Raw genomic sequence first — 21,734 nt, 5'->3', positions numbered from 1 at the left:
CCTTCATTACACCTTGGATAGCATCCCAATCCTCATCTCCCTCTCATAATTCCACATCCTAATTTAATTTCTTCACAGAGTTCCGCGATATGTTTGGGTTTATATCCCAGTTCTATTGATCTGTCCCATTTCTGTTCTTCACACAGCAGATACATTTCCCCTTTCTCTTATCTGTTCTCCCCAAGCCACTGTTTTGTGACATGATTAACTGAAAGCAACATGATTCTTGCTTTCTCCTAGTTCTCTCCTTACCTTCCAGTATCAACTCCTAGTTTCTAGTTTCTTAATTTATACAATCCCAATCTGTTTTCCTGCATGATACAGTTTTGTTGCCTATCCAGTGCTAGTTACAGCTTCTACCTCTGCTTTTCCTTCTGCCCTATGTTTAACCTGAACTCCTTATTTCAAACTTGCCTTTTCTCTCCTTTGCAACTGAGTTGGAAAGTTCTGTTTTCTGTGCTGCCTGCCAGGACAGTCACTGTGAACTCAGCAGATGCAGGTTCCTTGCTCTTGGTTACAGGACCAAGTGGGGAGCGGGGAAGGTCCAATTTTTTGCCTGTCGCTATGAGCTGGAGAGATGAACCTACTTAGTGGCTTGATGGGAAGGAAACACATAGTAAAGTGTGCACTGGGTACCTGGAATTTTCACAAGGTGAACTATTAACTGTTTCTTCTGAGCATTTATGAGTTGTGGTTTTTCAATTTTCTAACTTAGTAAACATTGGGTGATTAAGTAGATTGAAATAGTTCTGAACATAAGCATAGCAATGTATTTTTTCTATAACTGCTTTTAGAAAGAATTTTGGCCATTTTGGTGTAAAGTGAGAGAAAAATGGGGCAGAGAGCATGAAAAATTTCAGCCTAAGCAGTTAGCTGGGTCTTGCCGCAAATACTGGATCTGGACTCTAGTGGGCAGCATAGCGGTAAATGATGAAGGCTTGCGTGTAATAAGGCACACTGGTATTTAGGCACCTTGAGGCAAAGATCACTTACTGTCCAGTGTTTTGTCCTCCACAGCCAACGACCAAACTCTTCATTGATGGGAAGTTTGTTGAGTCCAAAACTACTGAATGGATCGATATCCATAACCCGGTAAGTGAAATGGTCTCAGCTCATATATTGGCGATCACTGTGCAACAAGGGTCTGTGCCTCTGTTCAAGCATTTGGCAAAAGGAGAAAGTACGTACCTTTCTTGAGAAAGGTTTAGACTTGGAGCTTAAGATGGATTTAGCACTGTGTAATTGCTTCTCAATTTCCTTTTCACATGAAATGTCAGTCTTAGGAAAGTCATGACCTCCTTTATCTCCCCTGTGTAGTAAAACCCTGATCTCCGGAAAGGAAGCTTGAACTCCACTTACATTGGTTTTTGCTCATAGAAAGGCTCTGTGATCAGTATGTCTAATTTCTGAAGGGTTTCTTTCACCCTGTATGTGAAATCAACCAGGTGTGATTTGATGCCAGCTGAATGTGAAGTCCTAATAGAGACTGATATCACTCTCAGACCAAGGAAAAAAATCCTGACAGCTGAAGGTCCTCTTCTTTCAGAGAGCCTCTGTCTGTGAGCCACAATATTCACAGTGAATTTAGAGATTGGATGCTATGCAGGGCAAAATAATCTTAGATTAGTAGCACTTGTACTTGTCTGAGTCCTCCAACAAAGACAAATGGAAATGAGGTTGCAGTCAGAATTCTGACCCTTCTGACCCCCCTAGTAAGCATTTGGACAGCAGTTTCTAAAACTTTTCTCTGTAAAGCTCTATTTTGATTTGCTTTGTGGAAGTGATCAGAGCAGCGAGCCATGTTCATGAAGCTCATTTGGTCTCTGTGTGGTGACCAATGTTCTTGTTTAATTTTCTTTCTCTTGTTTTGAGTAGTTTCTCTCTTAGTGATGTACCTAATGTTTTTGTCATGTCAAAGCAGACTTAATTTTTAAGAGTGCATTAGAAAGAGGTTAAACTGGCAAAGACAAGCTTTTAAAGTTAAAATACTGTAGAACTAAGGTTGCTTGTAAAAATCTTACTTTGGCCTAGTGGTCTAGGTAAACTAACATCAGTGCCAATTGCAGAGTCATGTACTGCTTTTTCCAAAGGAACCTTGCCTCATTTAATGTGCAAGAGGGACAGCAGGTGAGCCAAGATGATGCAGAGGGAAAAGACCACAGTCCACAGAAACCTTTGCCTTACACGCTCTAGAAGCTTCAAAACAGACAAGTCACTTCAACTCCAACTTGCAAATGCAGTGCTGATTTCCAGCTTTCTGGGTGCCTAATTTGGGAAGTGTAGAGTGCAGGTTTTCAGAACTATTCCAGTTGTAGCCCAGGCCTTTTGTGTGCACCAGGGAAGGAGTCTCTTTTGTGCTCTCCCCTCAGAAGTACAGCTTCTTGTAAAACAAGGATATTAGGTGTGTGGTGTGAAAGGACCGTTGACTGGTTGGCAGGGACAGATGGAAGAAGTTGAGTTTTGATGCAGTTTGTTTTTTCCTTCAGGCCACAAATGAAGTGGTTGGCCGTGTACCAAAAGCCACAGCCAGTGAGATGGAGGCAGCTGTGGCTTCTTGCAAAAAGGCTTTTTGGAACTGGTCAGAAACATCTGTTTTGAGTCGCCAGCAAATCTTCCTGCGTTATCAACAACTCATCAAAGACAATCTGGTGAGACACCACAGCTGTGTGTAATGGCTGTTGCTGAATGCGTTGCAGCTGACTTTAGGAATTAAATTGAGAGTCTCAGGGTTTACTGAGTTCTTGATGGGGCGTTGTTGCCATGATTGAGGAGCCAACTGAGACACTGTTGTTGAGAAGTGTAGCAAAGCACTCTCCATCGAATGGGACAGAGAGGCAGTGCTTCTTAGGGAGTAGTATTCTGCATTTGTCCCTTTACCAAAAGACCACAAGAGGAACTTTCAGCCTTTATGTAGAATGTGCCAGTTGATAAAGACAAGTGGGAGAAGTATATTACTATGTCTTTGGATTTCCCTGAATGCTTTTTTTGATGTGTCTGTGGCGTGACACATGGAAGCTGTAGAGTGCAAGCCAACCCATGGTTGTTTTTTCTAAAATGTCACCCGTGTGGCTTATTGGCTTCTTGTCTAAAAGGAGCAAATTGGTCAGTGTAGGCTCTTCCAGGTTCTGCTCAGTCTGTTCATTGTGATGTTCAACTCCCTGTTAAACTGTCTTATCCCTGCACCCTATTTCATGGGCAGGCACTTTGCTAACATTCATAAACTTCGTGTTTTCCATTTTCAGAAAGAAATTTCAAAACTCATCACCTTTGAGCAAGGGAAGACCCTGGCTGATGCTGAGGGAGATGTGTTCCGAGGCCTCCGTAAGCTGCTGGCTCCTCCTGTTAAAAAAGGGGCTTTGAGAACCGATAGGAAGGGAGGAGGTCTCCTGAGCGACTGATTGCTCTGGGAGTCTGTACATGTAGCTCCCTTCATAGCCTCCTACTGAAAGAAAAGGGGTAACTGTAACTCTAACCTGAAAAGTTCCCTTAGGTAGAGTTTCCTTAAATCATTTCCAAGCTGTTAGATCCTCCCTTTTCCTAGGAGTGACTACAGATTGCTGTAAAGGGATAAGAACTTCTTGCTTGTGCTCAGATGTCTAAGGTTGAGTCCCAGGTGGTACAATAATACTATACCTGTGCTTCTTTTACTGGGGCTGTTGTGTCTGTGCTCCTGTCACAATGACATATAATGCACTCAAGAGAGAATCCATTCACAGTGAGCTCACAGTGCTTGGCAGAGCAAAGGGATTTTCTGGAGCACAGTGAGTTTTAAGTTGTGGGAAAAGAGGCTGGAAGAAAGACTTGGGTCAAGGCAGTGGTGAGAAGGGAGTTCGGGGACTAATTGTTAACAGATCATCCGGTGGCATATTGCCCTTTCTGCTGCAGAGGTGGTTGAACATGCTTGCAGTGTGACATCCCTCATACTGGGAGAGACCATGCCCTCCATCACTAAAGACATGGACACTTACACCTACCGTCTGCCTCTGGGCGTGTGTGCTGGAATTGCGCCATTCAATTTCCCAGCCATGATTCCTCTTTGGATGTTCCCCATGGCTATGGTTTGTGGAAACACCTTCTTGATGAAACCATCTGAGCGTGTACCAGGAGCACTCATGTTCCTTGCCAAGCTCTTTCAGGATGCTGGTGCCCCCGATGGGACCCTGAATATCATCCACGGACAACATGAAGGTAATAATAGCCCTCTTGGGAGGTGGCTGGAGTGTGTTAATGTTGTGGTATATGTTCAGCGGAGGTACCATTTGGAGAGTCTCATACTGCTGCTGTTAGATAGGTTTGGACAGATGCTTCAGCCCTCTTGATGGAGGTGAAGGGAGGTGACTGGGAGATTCTCTGCCATCTTGCATGAAATCTTGCAGGAGATATGATGGACAAAATTTTGGAGGCTGGGGTCAGAGTTCCCAGGGCATGTAGGTGCTCAAATTCTATTTAGCAACCTAAGCTCTGACTGAAATAAGTAGATAAATCATCTTGGTTTCCCAAGGAAGCCTAAACAAGAATTAAATGCCTCACGGAATATGCAGTGGATGCCAGCATTCTAGCTCCTAACATGATATTTTTTACAGCCCACAAGTAGCTTCAGAACACGAGGATACAAATAGACAACAGTAACTTTGCTTCGGCATTGCTCGGGCACCTTGGGAGATGCCCAAAGCGTGAAGAGATGGCAGAGAGCCAGGTGTATGAGGACAGGGGCAGGAGTACACGTGCTGAGAAATTAGTGGAGCGATGCATAGACAGGCAGCGGGGGAACTCCAATGTAGGAAACACAGAGGCAAGAATTTAGATAAGAAGAAAGATACATAGATTTAGCACTGTGGGGATGGGAACAGAGGGAAGCATTTGTGCACCACAGTTATAATGTATTATTTCCTATTTGAAGCTGTGAATTTCATTTGTGACCATCCGGATATCAGAGCAATCAGCTTTGTGGGATCTAATCAGGCTGGCGAGTACATCTATGAGAGAGGATCCCGGCATGGCAAGAGAGTCCAGGCCAACATGGTAATGCCTCTGAATGGAGCACACTTCAGCACATAGACTGCCTCTGTCTCCTGTGAATGTTAAGAGGGATCACACCACTCGGCAGCAGAAGCTGACTTTGCTACTGATAGTTAAGTGATGAGGCTGCCCTTCTTGCCAGCCTGTTGGTAGCAGAGTCATAGCTACTATATGAAGATACTGCCAGAGGGCTAGAGAAGAAGTGGGCTGGAGTGGTTAATAATGGGAAACTGTGTACGTGTTATATTTCAGGGAGCCAAGAACCATGGTGTGGTGATGCCCGATGCCAATAAAGAGAACACCTTGAACCAGCTGGTTGGAGCTGCTTTTGGAGCAGCCGGCCAACGCTGCATGGCCCTGTCTACAGCAATTCTGGTGGGAGAAGCTCAGAAATGGCTGCCAGAGCTTGTGGACAGAGCCAAAAATCTACGTGTAAATGCAGGTACAGACTGTGATAATTTCTTATGAGGTACTTCACTTCTGTACAACTGTAGCTTTTTAGGTCGGTGTATCTGCCATACTATGGTGCGTCCCTTGGAGCTATTGGCACCATAGGTTTGATGTGTAGGGGTAGGAGCTAGCAGATTGTCTGGATTGGGAAACACAGCCCTAGACTTGGAGTTAGGAATATGTAGGAAGGCTTGGCAGTATGACTGTGATGCAAGGTTACAGGATCGGTCTTGTTTTAACTGGAGCTTTCAGGTTATGTCCTATGTTTAACTCAAACCTACCATTTATATAGCAACCTCACTTAGAGACCCTTCCAATTTGTAGTAAGCATGCAATAAAAAGGAAAAATGGAAACAAGTACTTTGGAAATCTAGACTGTTATTAATTCTAGGAGAATTATCTTTTGTTTATGTTCAATAAAGTCCTGCAAAGGGGAGAAGTTTCCCTTCTGAAAAGAATCTGTTGTTGAATTTTGGCTTCCCAGTGATCTAAAATTATGCTTGTGCTTACGACTTCTCTTATTTGGCTATTACTTCTGTTCATTAATGTCTGAAATCTTTGTTCTGTGTCTCAGAAACATCAGAATTTTCAGATTTTTTGTGCCAGTGTAGTTATCTCCATGATGCCTGTGAAGAGGAAGCTGTCAGGGTTAAAAACTTGGCATCTCTGCCTCTTCACAGGAGACCAGCCTGGAGCAGATCTGGGGCCTCTAATCAGTCCCCAAGCTAAGGAACGGGTTTGCCATCTGATTGAGAAAGGAGTAAAAGAAGGTGCCAGCCTTCTTCTGGATGGACGTAATATCAAAGTGAAGGGCTATGAAAATGGCAATTTTGTTGGGCCAACGATCCTTGCCAAGGTCAAGGTAAGATGACCAAAGCCAGTGCTTGATAGTGTATATTGTAGTGTCAATTGAAAAATGGGTTAACCAAATCAGTCAGTAATCAATAATCACCAGGTGGAAAGCCTATAAATGGCTCAGCCTTCCTTTGCACAATTGCAATGAAGGGCTCATTGGAATGCTGTTGTGGAGGTGATAAAAGAATTTGCAGTAGTGCAACATACTCTGAATGAGGTTAATGATCTTAACTTGAATGGATTGCAGCCAAATAAAAGAAGATACGGGCAGTTTGTACTGTGTTAAACTAAATGTCCGTCGAGCATAGTGTACTATCTGTAGTAGCATAGCGTACTATCTGTAGTAATGGCCAGCAGCAGATGCCTAAGGAAGAGTGTGATGAACAGCCAAACTTGCCATTTTCCTTCCTCCGTTATACATTCCTGCAGTTTGCAGTTTAAGGACTTGCAGAAACAAAAGTTAAGTATTTGTGGAAATCTTCACGAGAATAATATAGGATAAGGTACAAAATCTCTTTGTTGTTGAATGTATTCACAACTTCATTGAGTCAGCCTCTCAATATAATGCATGGTGTGCAACAGATGGACACTACTATGGGGGAATATTCTTTACCAGCTACACATCCACATGAGTTTTCATACCCAAATTCATTCTTCTATGTTTATGCAATTAGCTGGTATGATTTCCTTAATATTTAAGTATTCGATTCCTCGTGGGCCTTTTGGTGAGTGATTGCATGATAGCAAACCAATCTTGATAATTCTGCTATTGTACTTTGTATTCTTAGGATTTTATTGATTTTATGCTATTATATAATTCAGACTTTTAATCTCTCAGAATTTTCTTGCCTTATTTTCATTAAACAAAGTACTTCACTTTCCTCTGATGTGTCATAAATATTGTGAGGTATTCAAAAGTAAAAGTTTCACTGAGATTTTGTGATTCTTAGTTTTCTTATACAGTGGTTAAGCCACGTAAAACTTACAATTTGTCAAATGAATGTTTTGTAGTTTGCTGTATTAGCTATTAGTGATTAAAGTACGCTCCAACTGGTGCTTTTGTATTTGTCAGATGTTGCTAATTATCAGACATGAATCCTGGACACTGAGTTGGAAAGGATAGCAGATTCTAGTCATTTTGTCAACAAGAACTGAAGTAAACTATCCTGAATTAATCCCCGTCTTAATCGGCCTTGGTCAGAGCAGACCTGTAAGTGAGGTTAGGCAGGCAGTAAACGCAGAAAGCGCTCTGGAGATGAGAAGTGGTACCCTCTTTAGTGAACTAGCTAGACGGCAGGGCATGGGAAATGGTGAAAAGGCAAGGAGGACTGAAGGATGGCCCGTGGCAATGCAGTACGATGGGTGATCCTAGGAATATCCTGAGCATTAGCGGCATGCGTGTTTATTATAGCCTATTTACTAGGATATTTTTATTATATCCTACATACAAGCTGCTTTTTCTGCTGTTTGTCTTGGCAGCCAAACATGACTTGCTACAAGGAGGAAATCTTTGGGCCCGTCTTAGTGGTTCTGGAAGCAGACACTTTGGATGATGCCATTAAGGTGGTGAACAATAACCCCTATGGAAATGGAACTGCAATCTTCACCACCAATGGAGCCACAGCTCGGAAATATTCTCACTTAGTAGATGTGGGGCAGGTATGTTCAAGCTAGAATTGTTGCTATTAGTACTCACCGTTTACAGTGGGTAGCCATCCAGCTGTAGTGACTAATCACTGACTACTCCGCCAACAGTACCCAGCCTCAGATTTAAGGAAACAAAATGCAGTGGGTTTTGGAGAGAGCTCTGCAATCTGCTACTTCTTGTGATTAATATGGCAGCTTTCCTTTGGTTTAGGTGGGTGTCAACGTTCCAATCCCAGTACCTCTGCCCATGTTCTCTTTCACCGGTTCTCGTGCTTCTTTCAGAGGAGACACCAATTTCTATGGCAAGCAGGTAACTTACTCATACAGAGTACTCTATTGGGTTGAATTGTGATAAATCACATTATAAATGGCAATGGGGAGGTGGTCATCAGACCTCATTAGTAAGGAGACTTTGAAGCCATCTCAATCAGGAAACTGAAGACCAGCCAGTGATCACAGCCACCATAATGCATGTTACAATAGCCAATTCCTTTTTTTTTTAAATTAAATATAAAAAAGCAAGTCTTTTTTTAGGAGATTTGAGAAGGGAGCAAGAACTAAGTAGCAAGCTTTCTCACAGAACCAGAATCTTTGGGGAACCGGTAGAAGGAACAGGCTGACAGGAATTGTTCCCGCAGAGGAAAACTCAGCCCTCTGTACACAACGCAAAAACTGTTTGATACACCACTAGTGCAGACCTGAAGAACTCGTAAGGCCAAACATCTGCTGCTTGTGTCTCTCCTTTCCTCCAGGGAGTGCAGTTCTACACACAGCTGAAAACTGTCATTTCTCAATGGAAAGAGGAAGATGCCACCGTTACCAAGCCTGCTGTGGTTATGCCAACTATGGGAAACTAAATCAGCCTTTGCAGATGCTGTTCCTGGTACGCTTCTCCTTCTATGCTGCACTTCCCAGCTTTGTCCTGACTATCATCATTTCCTTGGGAACGAATAGACAGCTCCATTTTCTCAAGGACCTCTGTTTCCGTGCCGATCAGGCAGGCTCATGTAACGCACAGTCTGGGTTTTCTGTTGCTGTCAGTGTTTTTTGGCTAGCTGAACTCAGTTTTTTTCCTACAACCTATCACAGAGGAAACAACCTTGTCTAACTGAAAGGGCACACAGTGAGATTGTTCTTAATTTTTGTTTCTTTCCAGACCCTCTGAACTTGAACATTACTCTGGTTTCCACTTCAATATCTTTAGCCTTAGTGACTCACTCCTGGCTACATCTTGTAGCAGTTTTCTTTACCTCTTTATCTTACATCTTAAGATTTTGAGTTCACCTTACTCAAAAGATGAGTACTCATTTTGAGTGACATAACTGGGACACCTTGGGTGTCTCGTAGAAGTGACTACAGACAATGAAGGCAGCAAGTTTGGGAGTTGAAAATGTCAGTCTTTCATCTGTTGAGCAGTTTCCAAAACACTTGGGAAATAGCTTTTTAAGGATTTTTCAGGAAAGCATGTTTGATTGCTTGTCTGAGGGTGAAAGAAATTCCTGTATGGTACAGTGACATTCACCGTGCCTCTGACAGCTTGAAAACTTCTGTTCCTGTTGTGCATGTGGCTTGTATTCTCCAGCTCGCCGGCAATTCCGTTATACCTGAAAGTTGTTTGGTGCCTTTTTACTGCGCTAACAGATATGTGCCTAGAGGTCCTGTAACATAATGAAACTGTGGAAGCAGAAACACAAGCATGTATACGTATCTTCGCGTCACAGCATCATGTGGGTCTGGGTGGAAGGAAGAGTAAGTAGATGGGTCAGTAGGAGGAAAGAACACGCTTTTTAATCACAAAGCAGCCAGGCCTGTTCTCTTGGTTTCTTTTCCTGACTATAGCTGTATTTCTTGTGTTGATTGATTGACTCCTTGTCACACTCGCTCAAACACAGTCATATTCTCTAGGGACTGCACGTCCCATTACTAGAGAAGGGTAAGACTTGCTATACCCTGTTTTTAAGAATCTGTGCATTTGGAGCTGGAGAGCCTGTATTTTTATTCCTGGTTCCTGGAAGATGATGCAGCCATGAGGGATCTGCAGGGAACTCATTCAAGCACCCATGGAAAATAATATTATTCTAATGATTGTAACCATTACTTGTTCTAATTAAACAACCTGAATGTGAACACTTCGTATCCTGCCTTCTGGTGAAGATGCCTTGTAACTGACAGTTATGTATTAGTGCAATTGCTGTGCATTCACTAATGTTTATATCTTGGTTTTTTTCCTCTGCTATACCCGAGAGGGAAATTCTCACCTCGCAATTTGATTACGAATTAAAAACGTGCTAATACATTTCTGCAGAATACGACTGTTCCTTGGCAAGACATTACATAGGTGTGATGTTGACTATTCCCCTCTTTGCAGAGGCTGATCTGTGACTCCTGTAATCCATGTATACGTCTGCCTTTTACAGTATTTCAGGGACCTCTGTACCAATTTCCTCATACAGCATTTCAGGGAATGCCTTGTTTCTGTTTCCACATACACATCATTCGATCACAAAAACTCTTAAGCTTCGTGTAAATTACTCTATTACAAACTGAAAATATATCTTCATCAAATTATAGCAACGTATATAGAGACTTCTAACCACTAGTCCAAATCCTAGTGCTTTGTACAGGGTCATCCGAGCTCCTGGCTTGGGAAAGAATAAAATCTTTACTTTAAGGAGGAGGAAAATAACTACATTGCAGATGGATTTCAAACGCGTAGTCAAAGCAGCAGTGCAGCAGGCAGGGGATTTAGAATGCGCAGCTTTGCTCACAAGACACCTTCCCAAATAAAAAGTGCAGATGAGTTGGTAATTGCTGTGGCTGTCGTTCATGCAACGTGTACAGCTGCCTTACTCTGTCTGCAGTGTTAACATCTGAATGTGCGGAAGGATTACTGCAGAAGATGATGAATCTGATAATTCGGCCTGCTGTGTAATGAATATTAGGTTGGGAGAAGTATTTTCTGTGCCGCAAAGGTAAAACATTCTAGGTAAATCACCATTAAGACATTGGCATTCATTCATGCACCTGGGAAAGGAATACTAATTAACAGCCTCTAATACTGTCTACAGCCATTGGCTTTCAAAATGCCTTAATTTTCTTCCTAATCAGTATTGCTATTCTGACTTTTCTGTTGTCCTATTAAAACCCATTATATCTTTCCTTTAGAAATTCTAAATCCAGCTTCTCCTGTAACAAAAGTGGTCTTTATTACCAAGCTTACCTGCTCCCTGAAGAATTGCAGGAGTACCCTCGCACTGTCTCCAGACCTGTTCTAGACACTTGTATAATCTTTTCATTTGTGTGCCAACATCTTTTCTGATTATCTGCATTTCCAACAGCATTTTTTAAACAGATGGTTTTAAATGATTGCACTAGAAAGACAAATCTTGTATCTGCCTTTTTTAGTTAATGAAACGCCTTTTTAGATCAAGCTGCAGATGCTGGTTGATCAGCTCATTGCTGCCTCAGCTCACTGCTGTTCCACCCGCCTGTTTATTCTCCTTTTTATTTCAACATTCACTATAAAAAATTAAGCTAATGAATATATCTTCTATATTATACAAAAGTATAATCTAAGTATAAAGTATCTCATAATAAATTTCTTTAGACTCTATTAAAATACAATTTTATAGTCAACCCTTTGCCGCCTATTAAAAATTGTTTCTTGCCTAGAAGGCACTGCAGTCTAGATTCTCAAAGCTATTTGATACTCTTAAGTCCAAAAATTGTGTTAAAATAGTTTAACCACCTTTGAGAATTGGGCCCTTTGGCTTCCACTTCTGCTTTTTTCCCCCTGCCTGTGCAAAAGAAGGCTACAACCCCCTTCCACTCCTGTTTCTGTAAGTGGCTGTCTGCCTCTCCAAAGGAGGTGTCTCTCATCTTTCCATATAAATCCCTCCAGGGCTCCTGCTTATGAACTTTATCTGGTCATTTGACGTCCGAGTATGACATTTTGTTTTGTGTGCTTGACCGCCTCATGTTGACATAATGGCATGCCAGAACCCCTCCCTACGTATTCCTCCAGGGTAAGTTGATATTGCTTGCCTTGGAGTGTTATAATTAGCGATATAGTTGTATCCGAGTCTGTATCTGAAAATCAGGCATACGAATCTTCGTCCTGGTCCATTTTCTCTAAGTGATTCTATACTGAATGCAGCATCAGCTTAATAGATTTTGCCTTTTAATCAAAACTCGCTGTGCTAGCTGAAAATGCATCTCCTTGTGCGATCATGGCCTTTCACAAGAGAATCCTCCAAAAATAATAAAGCGCTTTTCAATAAGAGGAAGCTTTACGGGGACATGAGATCAGTTTTTTTCATGAGAGCCTAGTCTAAATGCCTGCTGCTAAAAGATCAACATGACCGGAAATTTCAAAATAAAGAAAAAATTCCTCTCTCTTGTCACACATACATTTATTTGTATATAGACACACTAATATAGATCTTCAGAGAAACCAAAGTATTGTAAAGTGGGAGGGATGACAGAGAGACAATTGCATCTGTTTATATATAACCAGGACTGAGGAGATTTTAGGTAGTGTGGTATAATTCAGTATCTTAGCAAATTTTCCTTTCTTCTTTAGTATCGTCAGGAGCTGGAGCTGAAGTAGCCAAAACTCTGGTGGCACAGGGCAAAGTAATCCTCATCTAATGGTGATTTACGCTCAGCCAGGCTTCTAATCCCACACCATGCTTGTTTTCTAAACCGAACAGCAAACAAGGAATGCCAGGGCACCTGAGCTATTGCAGTACACTCCCCAAAATCCGCACTATGAATCAAACGTGAGTTCACTTCACTATGGAATTCTGTATTTTGTGGCAAAATCATTACAATTAGAAGGGAATGAGGAGAAACAAACAAATCTTTTTTAAAAAACTGGGTTTAATCATAAGTCGACTTAAAATGAAGTGTCTGTATTCCTTTGCTTGAGCTTTCATACTCTACAGCTTTATGTGTGCTCTTGTATGTTGGCAAATACTGATAAAAGGAGTTAAACCCATGCATAAATTGGAACCATAAAAGCTGACAGATGAATCACTTAATTATACATTTCTTACTTCCACTGTAATAACCCTAACAAAATTTCCTAAAATTCTATTAATGTAACTTTTGCTAACAAAATTTAAATTTAATTTTTAAAAAATTAAATAAACTCTTTTAACACAGAGAAGCTGACATTCCACCCTAAGCATTAGGTCTCCCCAAACGACATTAAAATCATAGCATTTTAGATTTCTCTTTGGGCCCTCTTATGCCGCAGTTCACAGATTATAATATATTTAATGCTGTTTGAACTTTGAATTTCCAGTGAAAGCCGTATTTTAGGTATCTCTAAATTCATGCTCCCAAGTTTCTTATGCAGACAGCAATGAGCCATAGAGTATGTACACTTTTAATAATCTGGTTGTGGATATTTGTACTTTTTAATACTGGGCAGATTGCTTTATGGTACTCTTATTAAAAGGAAATATATGTGGGGAGTGCAACTGTCACAATATACATTATTTCCTTGTTTGGTAAAGATGGATAGGGATTCATTAATGACTGAACAAAATTAATCCCACTACACTGAGCAAAATTAATTCTCCTCACTTCTCTCTTCCTCAGCACTACCAAAATTTACTTCCACTTGCTTTTCTTTTGATACTACACACAAAGATCTAACAGTATAGTCTGGTGCATGTCCAAAACCAGTATATAAGGTATCAACTTTTTCAAAAGGTCAAACCACCTTTTTCAAAAGGTTAAAGCATCTCACACCAAGCCGCAAAGTTAGCTAGATTCCTATGTTAGATTCAGAGTTTCTTGGAACCCCCTGACCTGGAGTTATCAGCCCAACTCCTGTAAAACGAAAAGTTCAGCATTCACCTACTGAAAAAACAGAATATTACCATGGATTTGTGCCATTCATTTTGGCAAAAAGCAATCGCAGAACACGTTCTTTTTGTTCCCATGTCAACTCACTGATATCCACTTTTTCGAACTGGATTTTTTCCCTGAAAAACACAGAAAAGATCAATGTATTAGAAGAAAACGTCAAAGGCATCTCTCTCACGCATTCTGTATGTGTAAAACAGGTTTTAAATTCTAGCTCTGCATTGTTCTTGTTCAGCTATTCATAGCATGCAAATTCAAAAAATAAATCTGAACACACAGTGCTGTCTTTTCGACTTCTAAATCTATGGCTCTCTAAACTAAGTGGAACAAACCCAGTGATTTCTGGTACATGTGTAGTGGTTATAAACACTGGGAGGGGGAGGGTTATTAGTGTATGAGTTTCAAGTACATTGTCCTTCCCTTGCTTCTCCTGTTCATATATAAAAGGGTCAATACATATAACCAATTTTCATTCTCGGTTCCAGTCTCCCCCTTCTGTTGCTCCAAGAAGCTTCCTTAGATCTCAATAACTACTTTCACCTCTGATTTTTCACCAAGTGTTTCTGCTGTATCATTTTTGAGATAAGATAACCTGAACTGAACAAAGCATTCCGACCGATTGTGTGTCGCCAAGTTATTCAATAGCCAATGCACACTGAGCAAACATTTTATTTGGGAGGAGGAGAATTTTGATCTCTCACCAAGGATGTATGCAAACTTCAGCTTTGAGGGACCTTAACTCTATGGCTTAAAATCCAAGTGCCTGGACACTGCTGCAGTTTATAGGCACAGATTTCTAGCAGGAGGTTGGAGACCTGTAATCCTGGCCACTGCGGCATGTGTAGTCCTGATTTGAACTAAGCTGCATCCTAATACAAATTCTGAGATACTCACACTTATAAATCTGAGATTTTGTTTTATTCGCTATAAAATGTAATCCTGTCAATCAGTACTGTACTGCATGTGATCTTGTTTTTGATATGTCAGTGTTTATTTCATGTAATGGCGTAATTTTTAGATTATTACGAAGCTTGAGGAAAACAACCTTTGAAAGCACAATGCAAAGCTGGGGCCTCTGACATACAGAAGAACAGTTGAAAAAAGACTGGATTTGCCATCTACTGGATGTTTCTGTTAAAATGATTGGCAGCATAGTAAAGAGCTGTTAGCATCTTAATTGTAATTTTTAGGCTTCAGTGTTGTTGCTCACTGGAGTGAGTAAAGAACAAAAGAGCAATGCCAGAACAGCAATGCCTACAAAATCAAAAAGATTAGAGAAGCAACAATAATTATTAAAAGGAAACTGCAGAAGCACATCTGTACTGGAAGTTCTATATCAAATTCCACAGCACATGGCAGAATATGCAAAGAACTCTTTTGAGCTTATCTTTAATTTAATCCATAGAAATAATGACCAAAAAGTGATAGCCTAGTTGAAATTAGGTGCCCACAAAGTCATGACTAACTGATACGATATTACACCTCATACAGTTATTCTCACTACAGAAGCCTCCACAAGAATTCCAAGTCTAGGCAATATTATCACGCAATGGGTATTTTTCGGGTGTGCTAGGAAGATAGACACTAGTTTTTGATGTTTCAATACCAGTAGCATTTCCCTGCTTCCTCTAGGTCTCTGTACACACTATTTGTGCTATTTATGTTGCTTTTGAATGTTTTGATTTTGGGAAATTCTTCCTTCCCTGCGCAAGCCTCCATCATTTTTCTGTAATAGGCAGTTTGGGCCTTTTTCTTATAGTGCTTTCTGCTGGATATGATCTCCTGCTTCACATGTTCCAGAGCATCTAGGAAGAACCTTTCCACCTCAGTCCTCTCATTTAAGATATTCCGGGCTAGTTTCTTCACTCGGTTCATCTCCCGATCCTTCATTTCTAGTAGTTGCTGCAGTTTCTTGATCTCCACCATGCTTGCCTGGTTTTCTATCAGTGCCTGATGCTGTGTTTTCTGAGACTCTCTCACAGATTCTCTGGTCATGCGACATAAGGCCATCTCCAGCTTTTCCACTTTACGCTGCAGATCTCCAATCTGTGCTTTCTGGCGATTGATCTGTAGGACCTTTTTTCGAATCAAACCCTCATTGGTTTCCTAAAAGATGAGAAGAAATTATTTGGACTTTTATTTCATTTGCACCAAATCTGGAGGTGTTCCCCCCCCCAATACTGACAATGTAGTAAACGTGCTAGCACCTTCACATTGGAAAGTGAATACTTCTCTGGAATCACGTTTTTGTTTGCAAGAGAAGCCAGATAAAGGAGGCTTGGTATGTAGTATACATTACAGAGAGACCTATTCTTAATGGGCTAGCATAGGAAACCCTTCCTTCTTTCTCCTCCATAATTAAGATTGAAGAAGAGCTCTTCTTCAGACAACTCCGAATTCAGTAACTGCAGAGGGGTCTGGCTGGGGAGAGGTTAGTCTCAGTAAATTTACATCTGTATCCAGATGTACCCCTTCCTGGAGGAGAATGAAACAGAATTAAAACCAGAGCAGAAACCTTCTCCTGTAACAGAAGAGTTTTGTCCTCTTCTAACTTCTGTTTGATTTTCTGCAATTCCATTATCTCTTTCAGCTGGTAAGCAAATGCACCGTGAAGACGAACATTCTTAAACACCTCTCTCCCAGTGCTGTTCAGCTGCCTGGACAGAGGGAAACAAAATCCAAGAGCTTTAATCACAACCTTTCTTGCTTTTTTTATATTAAAATCAATACCTCAGTGTCCTAATTTCAGAGCTAAACTGTGAAATTCTTACAGGTCTGTACCAAGTTTTCATAGCTTTGCTTCTAGTCCTGCATCTGGACTGGGAGAATGAAGAAAACAGCGGTACCATTGTGATAATATTACCTCCAGTTCTCCCCTGGAAACAGCATGAGTCTTACAGTTTAAATGTAAGAGCTGACATCATCTTGATATTTGAAATATAAAAACAGCCTAGGTCATCACTGATTTTGCCCTTCAAAGCCCATGTAGTAACATGGACAACTTATTTAGAACACAGTGCTAAAATGGTTTTGTAAAGTAGAAAACAGGAAAAGCAAGTGTTTCTTACAAAACAGCCTCACGCTGGGCAGTCTCTGCCATCATTATTTGCTTTTTCTCAACATCATCTTCCAGTCTTTTCTGAAAGGGAGAAAAGCCTGTTTAAATTTTGGATGAGACCTGTGCTACTGAAGCTAAAATCTCAAACAAACAGTGTAAATTCTAAAATCACACCCACAATTTTCAGCTCACCCAGCTCCTTGCTAGAGAAAGAATGAACCCCCGAGGGCACCGAAGTATCTGATGGAAGTGGAGAATACAGCCTTTCTGGGATCCTGACATCCCATGTTTTTCCTTGGAAAGCTGCACCCAGCCTCCAACTCATTCATCATACTTGTATTGACATGGGAAATTCTAAAATGCTCAGTAAAGAACTGTGAAAACTATATAAACCGGAGTAGCCAGTGGGAGAAGTAATTTTGTTCTAATAAAGGTTTCTTTAACTGCCTGTCAGTCTTTACCTTTTCTTCAAGAAACCTCCTCTCCAATCTCACAACCACTTCTTGATGTCTCCTATTTGAAATCTCCATACTCTCTTTTAACTATGATAAAAAACAAAATTTCTTTAATAATGGCGTTCTACTTCAGCCATATAACTAAAAGTGTGGATGTACTCTGCAAGGAGGAATTTGGTAGTCTTTCCTGGCACTGCCCACAGTCTTCATCAAATTTTTACACTATCTATAAAATTCACTTAACCTTCTGACTTGTATTATTGCTTTGCTTCCCCTTCATAGTTCACCTGTGCCCGTATTTTCACATCACTGTCAGTCATTCACACACACTCTGTCACTCTGTTTAATGCTCAGTTTTAGAAATCTGCTTTACTTTGTCTATTCATTCAGCCATCAAGATCAAAGTCCAACGCCTCAAGCGTTCTTTGAAAAATGCCTGACTAACTTGCATTTGATATCTTAGCTTAAAAGCAGCTATATATTAATAATCCAAATGCTGTTGACCAATCATTTGTCTCCACGGAAAGAATTTGGTGTTCTAAGTCCGTTCTTTCTTGTGCTTGAAAAAAATTCCAGTATATTAATAATCCAAATGCTGTTGACCAATCATTTGTCTCCACGGAAAGAATTTGGTGTTGTTTCTAAGCCCCTTCTTGTGCTTGAAAAAAATTCCAGTAGAGCTGAGTCAGCAAGACACTTGAATTGCTCGAGGCACTTTTTTCATGTCATCAGTCAGCTGGGATACTTTTTTATACCAGGCTGAAATGTTTTACAGGCAATACTACTATTTAATAGTTGTATTATATCTCCAAAGTATCTCTGATTAGGTCATGCGCTATACAAGTGCTTAGTGAAAGACAGTCCCTAGTTTTATATTCTAAATGGCTTATGTGGTTGAAATGATGATACAATACTAGCATTCACATCCTAACTGAGCTGATTAGTGAGAAATCAGTCAGTTATTCTGCTTACAGTCAATTGCTAGGTCCTCCATACATATCTTTAAAGTGTGTACTAGATGCTCTAGTCCATCCACGTATGTTTGTATGTTTCCATGTCACTGAGTAAAAAACCAAAAACAATCCTACAGCACTGGACCATTACAGAAGTCACTTCTGGCTACAGAACTCTCATTTTATCAACCTAGTGCTTTTCCTCACTCTCTGTAAACTGTAAAGAAAACAATCCAGTAAACCAGCCATGTCTCTTCTCCACTCCCAAACTCTCTGCGACCATGCAGACAGAAGAGTTGCTTTTTAAATAAATATTGCAAACACGTATTTGTGACAAACTTACATCTTCCAGCTCTTTCTCCATAGCTGCTTTCTCCCTGTGGAACTCCTTTATTAATTTCAGTTCTAATTGAATTTGGCCAATTTCTCCAACTTTTTTCTGAAACTTCTCTTCCAGTTCTTTTATTTGTTGGGCATAACAGTCTGCCTGCAAATCAGAAATTCTCAATAAGAGGAAAGCAAAATGAGAGAAACCAATCATCAAATACTGTAACATAAAACACAGAGCACGCCAAACTGAACGTCTGAAATTATGCCGAGCTGCAGTGTTTTAAAAAACACAAGGAATTCATCATTAGAAGAAATGCTGCAAACTCAGCAGAAGATGCCCTCCAGTAAAATAACAAGTCTAGAAAGGAATAGTAAGTTTAAAGCAACGTGCATAATATCATTGTATGGGGTTTGCGTGGCCAGGTTTTGGTAGCAGGGAGGCTACAGGGGTGGCTTTGTAAGAAGCTGCTAGAAGCTTTCCCTGTGTCCGATAGAGCCAATGCCAGCCGGCTCCAGGATAGACCCACTGCTGGCCGAGGCTGAGTCAATTAGCGACAGTGGTAGCACCCCTGTGATAACATAGTTAAGAAGGGGAAAAAAACTGTGGTGGAACAACAGCAGCAGACAGAGGAGTGGGATACATGTGAGAGCAACAACTCTGCAGACACCAAGGTCAGTGAAGAAGGAGGGGGAGGAGGTGCTCCAGGCGTCCTGGTGAAGACCATGGTGAGGCAGGCTGTCCCCCTGCAGCCCATGGAGGTCCACAGCGGAGCAGATATCCACCTGCAGCCTATGGAGGTGGAGATCCATCCCACGCTGGAGCAGGTGGATGCCCAAAGGAGGCTGTGACCCTGTGGGAAGCCCGCACTGGAGCAGGCTCCTGGCAGGACCTGTGGCCCCATGGGGAGAGGAGCCCACGCTGGAGCAGGTTTGCTGGCAGGACTTGTGACCCCATGGGGGACCCACGCTGGAGCAGCCTGCTCCTGAAGGACGGCACCCCATGGAAGGGACCCACACTGGAGCAGTTCATGAAGAACTGCAGCCCGTGGGAAGGACACATGTTGGAGAAGTTCGTGAAGGACTGTCTCCTGTGGGAGGGACACCACACTGGAGTGGGGGAAGAGAGTGAGGAGGAAGGAGCAGCAGAGACAACGTGTTATGAACTGACCACAACCCCCACTCCCCATCCCCCTGCGCCACTCAGGGGGAGGAGGTAGAGAATTTGGGAGTGAAGTTGAGCCCGGGAAGAAGACAGGGGTGGGGAGAAAGTGTTTTAAGATTTGTTTTTTATTTCTCATTACTCTACTCTGACTTCTAATTGGCAATAAATTCATCTCCCCAAGTCGAGTCTGTTTTGCCCATGACGGTAATTGCTGTCATCTCCCTGTCCTTATCTCGACCCATGAGCCTTTCGTTGTATTTTCTCTCCCCTGTCCAGCTGAGGAAGGGAGCGATAGAGCGGCTTTGGTGGGCACCTGGCATCCAGCCACCACCACATCCATCGTCTATAGCCTTTTCTGCTCTTTATAATCTGAGGGCGAGAGAAAGTTCCTTGGGGAGTCAATATCCTTGGGAGATAACTGTCTTAAAGTGCAGATGAGCACAGTTTTGTGTTTCTTACTGAAGCCAGATTAACAAATAATGATTTTCTCTGTTCTTTTTAAGAATTCTTGTTCAACAGTAATGAATGAAGGAGAACTAAAAGAATTTAAAGTCATTATTGTTTATCTCAGTAAAAATGAAACATGTTTTTGCTGTGCGTCTGGCCTCACCGTTACCCAGCTGGTTCCTAATACTATTTCAGATGCTATAAAATATTCCTACTACTATCTGAAATAATACTACAGAGTAATGGGATAACTCCCACATCACCATTGGTTTTTTTCAAGTTCTTTCTTCATGCAATATTTTTGCATCAAAACCTGTAACAGTTAACTGCCCTAGCTTGTTCCTCATACTAAAATCAGAACTCCTTTTCAGCCTGCTCAGACGATCCCGTTCTGAGGACAAAGAGAAAAGTTCATTCACCAGCTGCTTCTCTTCTCGTGCTTGCCATTTCAAATCAATCCGCTCCTGCTTCAGTTTCTCAATCTGTGAAAAGAGAAATCAAGAAACAGTAACGGGTTGGGAAGAGGGGGGGAAATATCCTTGCTGTGTTCTTCTCTTCAAATTTGATTATGAGAAGACATAGAAAGAAGGGAAAGGTCCTTTGTTTGCAGTGTTCAGGTCAATTAAACCATGTTTAAAACTGTTTGATTTGTGTTAAGCATAGGAAATAATGTAAGCTTAAACTATAAAAACCCACCTGTATTAGATACAAAGAGATCTGTGACTCTACTGAAGAATTGAAACTATGTGGACAGCGGGGTTTTTCCCTTACTGTTTTGGATAGTGGTGCAGTGTTAAGAGAAGTAGTTTAGAAAAGGAGAAAAAAAGACAGATACAAAAACAGGCAGCTGGAAAAAGGTCAGAGTAAGATCTTCTATACTGCATAGGCTGAAAGAAAACAGTGGGACGTGAGCAAGAAAATTGTCTACCATTTGACCGTACCAATGTCTTGGAGATGAGAGCTTTGTATCTTCTCATTCAACAAAGAGGATGTTAAAATAATTTAATTTCAGTTTCCTTTTTCAGTTTCTTTTTCTAACTGAAAACGGGTTTTGCTTGGTACTTGGATTTAGAAAAGTAGGAATAGGACTAAAGTGAAATAATCTGCGACAGAGGAAATGGAAGCCACAGCATAGGGCTTCTTTTTCTTCATTGTGTTCTGAGTAGACTTTGGCTCTATTTTCTCTAAAACCTTCTCCAGGTAGCTAAAACCAGTGGGTTCCCCCTTAGCTTTCTCTTTTTTCAAGCTGCTCAAACGCTTCAGCCTCTTCTTGTACACCATGTGCTGAAGCCCCCAAACATTTCGGTACCCCTCCCCGAATTCGTGCCGGTATATTCGTGCTCTCTCCCTTGTACTGAGGGGGAGCAAAACTGGACGCCGTATTCCTGTGTGAGGGAGCAGGTCCCGGGCAGGGAGGGCACCGGGGCGAGGCCTCCCTCTCGCAGCCCAGCCCGCGAAGAGCCTTCCCGCCCCAAGGGCGC

General features: G+C 41.5%; 2 protein-coding genes across 2 annotated transcripts; one reads left to right on the top strand and one right to left on the bottom strand.

Annotated features, from left to right (window-relative positions):
- Window positions 1-582: 582 nt before the first annotated feature.
- On the top strand, window positions 583-10,266 carry ALDH6A1 (aldehyde dehydrogenase 6 family, member A1). Its single transcript, XM_009319384.1, has 11 exons — window positions 583-652; window positions 1,018-1,092; window positions 2,487-2,648; window positions 3,243-3,321; window positions 3,886-4,188; window positions 4,901-5,022; window positions 5,272-5,461; window positions 6,150-6,331; window positions 7,804-7,983; window positions 8,183-8,281; window positions 8,724-10,266. The coding sequence occupies exons 1-11, from the start codon at window positions 599-601 to the stop codon at window positions 8,826-8,828; spliced, it is 1,551 nt and encodes a 516-aa protein (XP_009317659.1). The 5' UTR covers window positions 583-598; the 3' UTR covers window positions 8,829-10,266.
- On the bottom strand, window positions 9,761-21,534 carry CCDC176 (coiled-coil domain containing 176). The gene is given in 11 exon segments (XM_009319476.1): window positions 9,761-10,938; window positions 12,535-12,586; window positions 13,564-13,567; window positions 13,853-13,967; window positions 15,455-15,954; window positions 16,364-16,505; window positions 16,917-16,987; window positions 17,368-17,448; window positions 18,658-18,801; window positions 20,673-20,735; window positions 21,364-21,534. Coding segments are annotated over 11 exon segments (1,464 nt in total). The 3' UTR covers window positions 9,761-10,817.
- Between the last annotated feature and the right edge of the window lie 200 nt (window positions 21,535-21,734).

Source organism: Pygoscelis adeliae, unplaced genomic scaffold (genome assembly GCF_000699105.1).
Source record: "Pygoscelis adeliae isolate BGI_AS28 unplaced genomic scaffold, ASM69910v1 Scaffold71, whole genome shotgun sequence".
Lineage (NCBI taxonomy): Eukaryota > Metazoa > Chordata > Aves > Sphenisciformes > Spheniscidae > Pygoscelis > Pygoscelis adeliae.
This window is presented reverse-complemented; position numbering and strand designations above follow the sequence as displayed.

What these genes read in the sequence shown, in the direction of transcription:
- ALDH6A1 (XM_009319384.1), top strand. Translation starts at nt 599, where the DNA reads ATGGGAAGGAAACACATAGTAAAGTGTGCACTGGGTACCTGGAATTTT. An exon ending in GTACCTGGAATTTTCACAAG is followed by an intron (nt 653 to 1,017) that starts GTGAACTATTAA and finishes TGTCCTCCACAG; the next exon opens with CCAACGACCAAACTCTTCAT. An exon ending in CCAATTTCTATGGCAAGCAG is followed by an intron (nt 8,282 to 8,723) that starts GTAACTTACTCA and finishes CCTTTCCTCCAG; the next exon opens with GGAGTGCAGTTCTACACACA.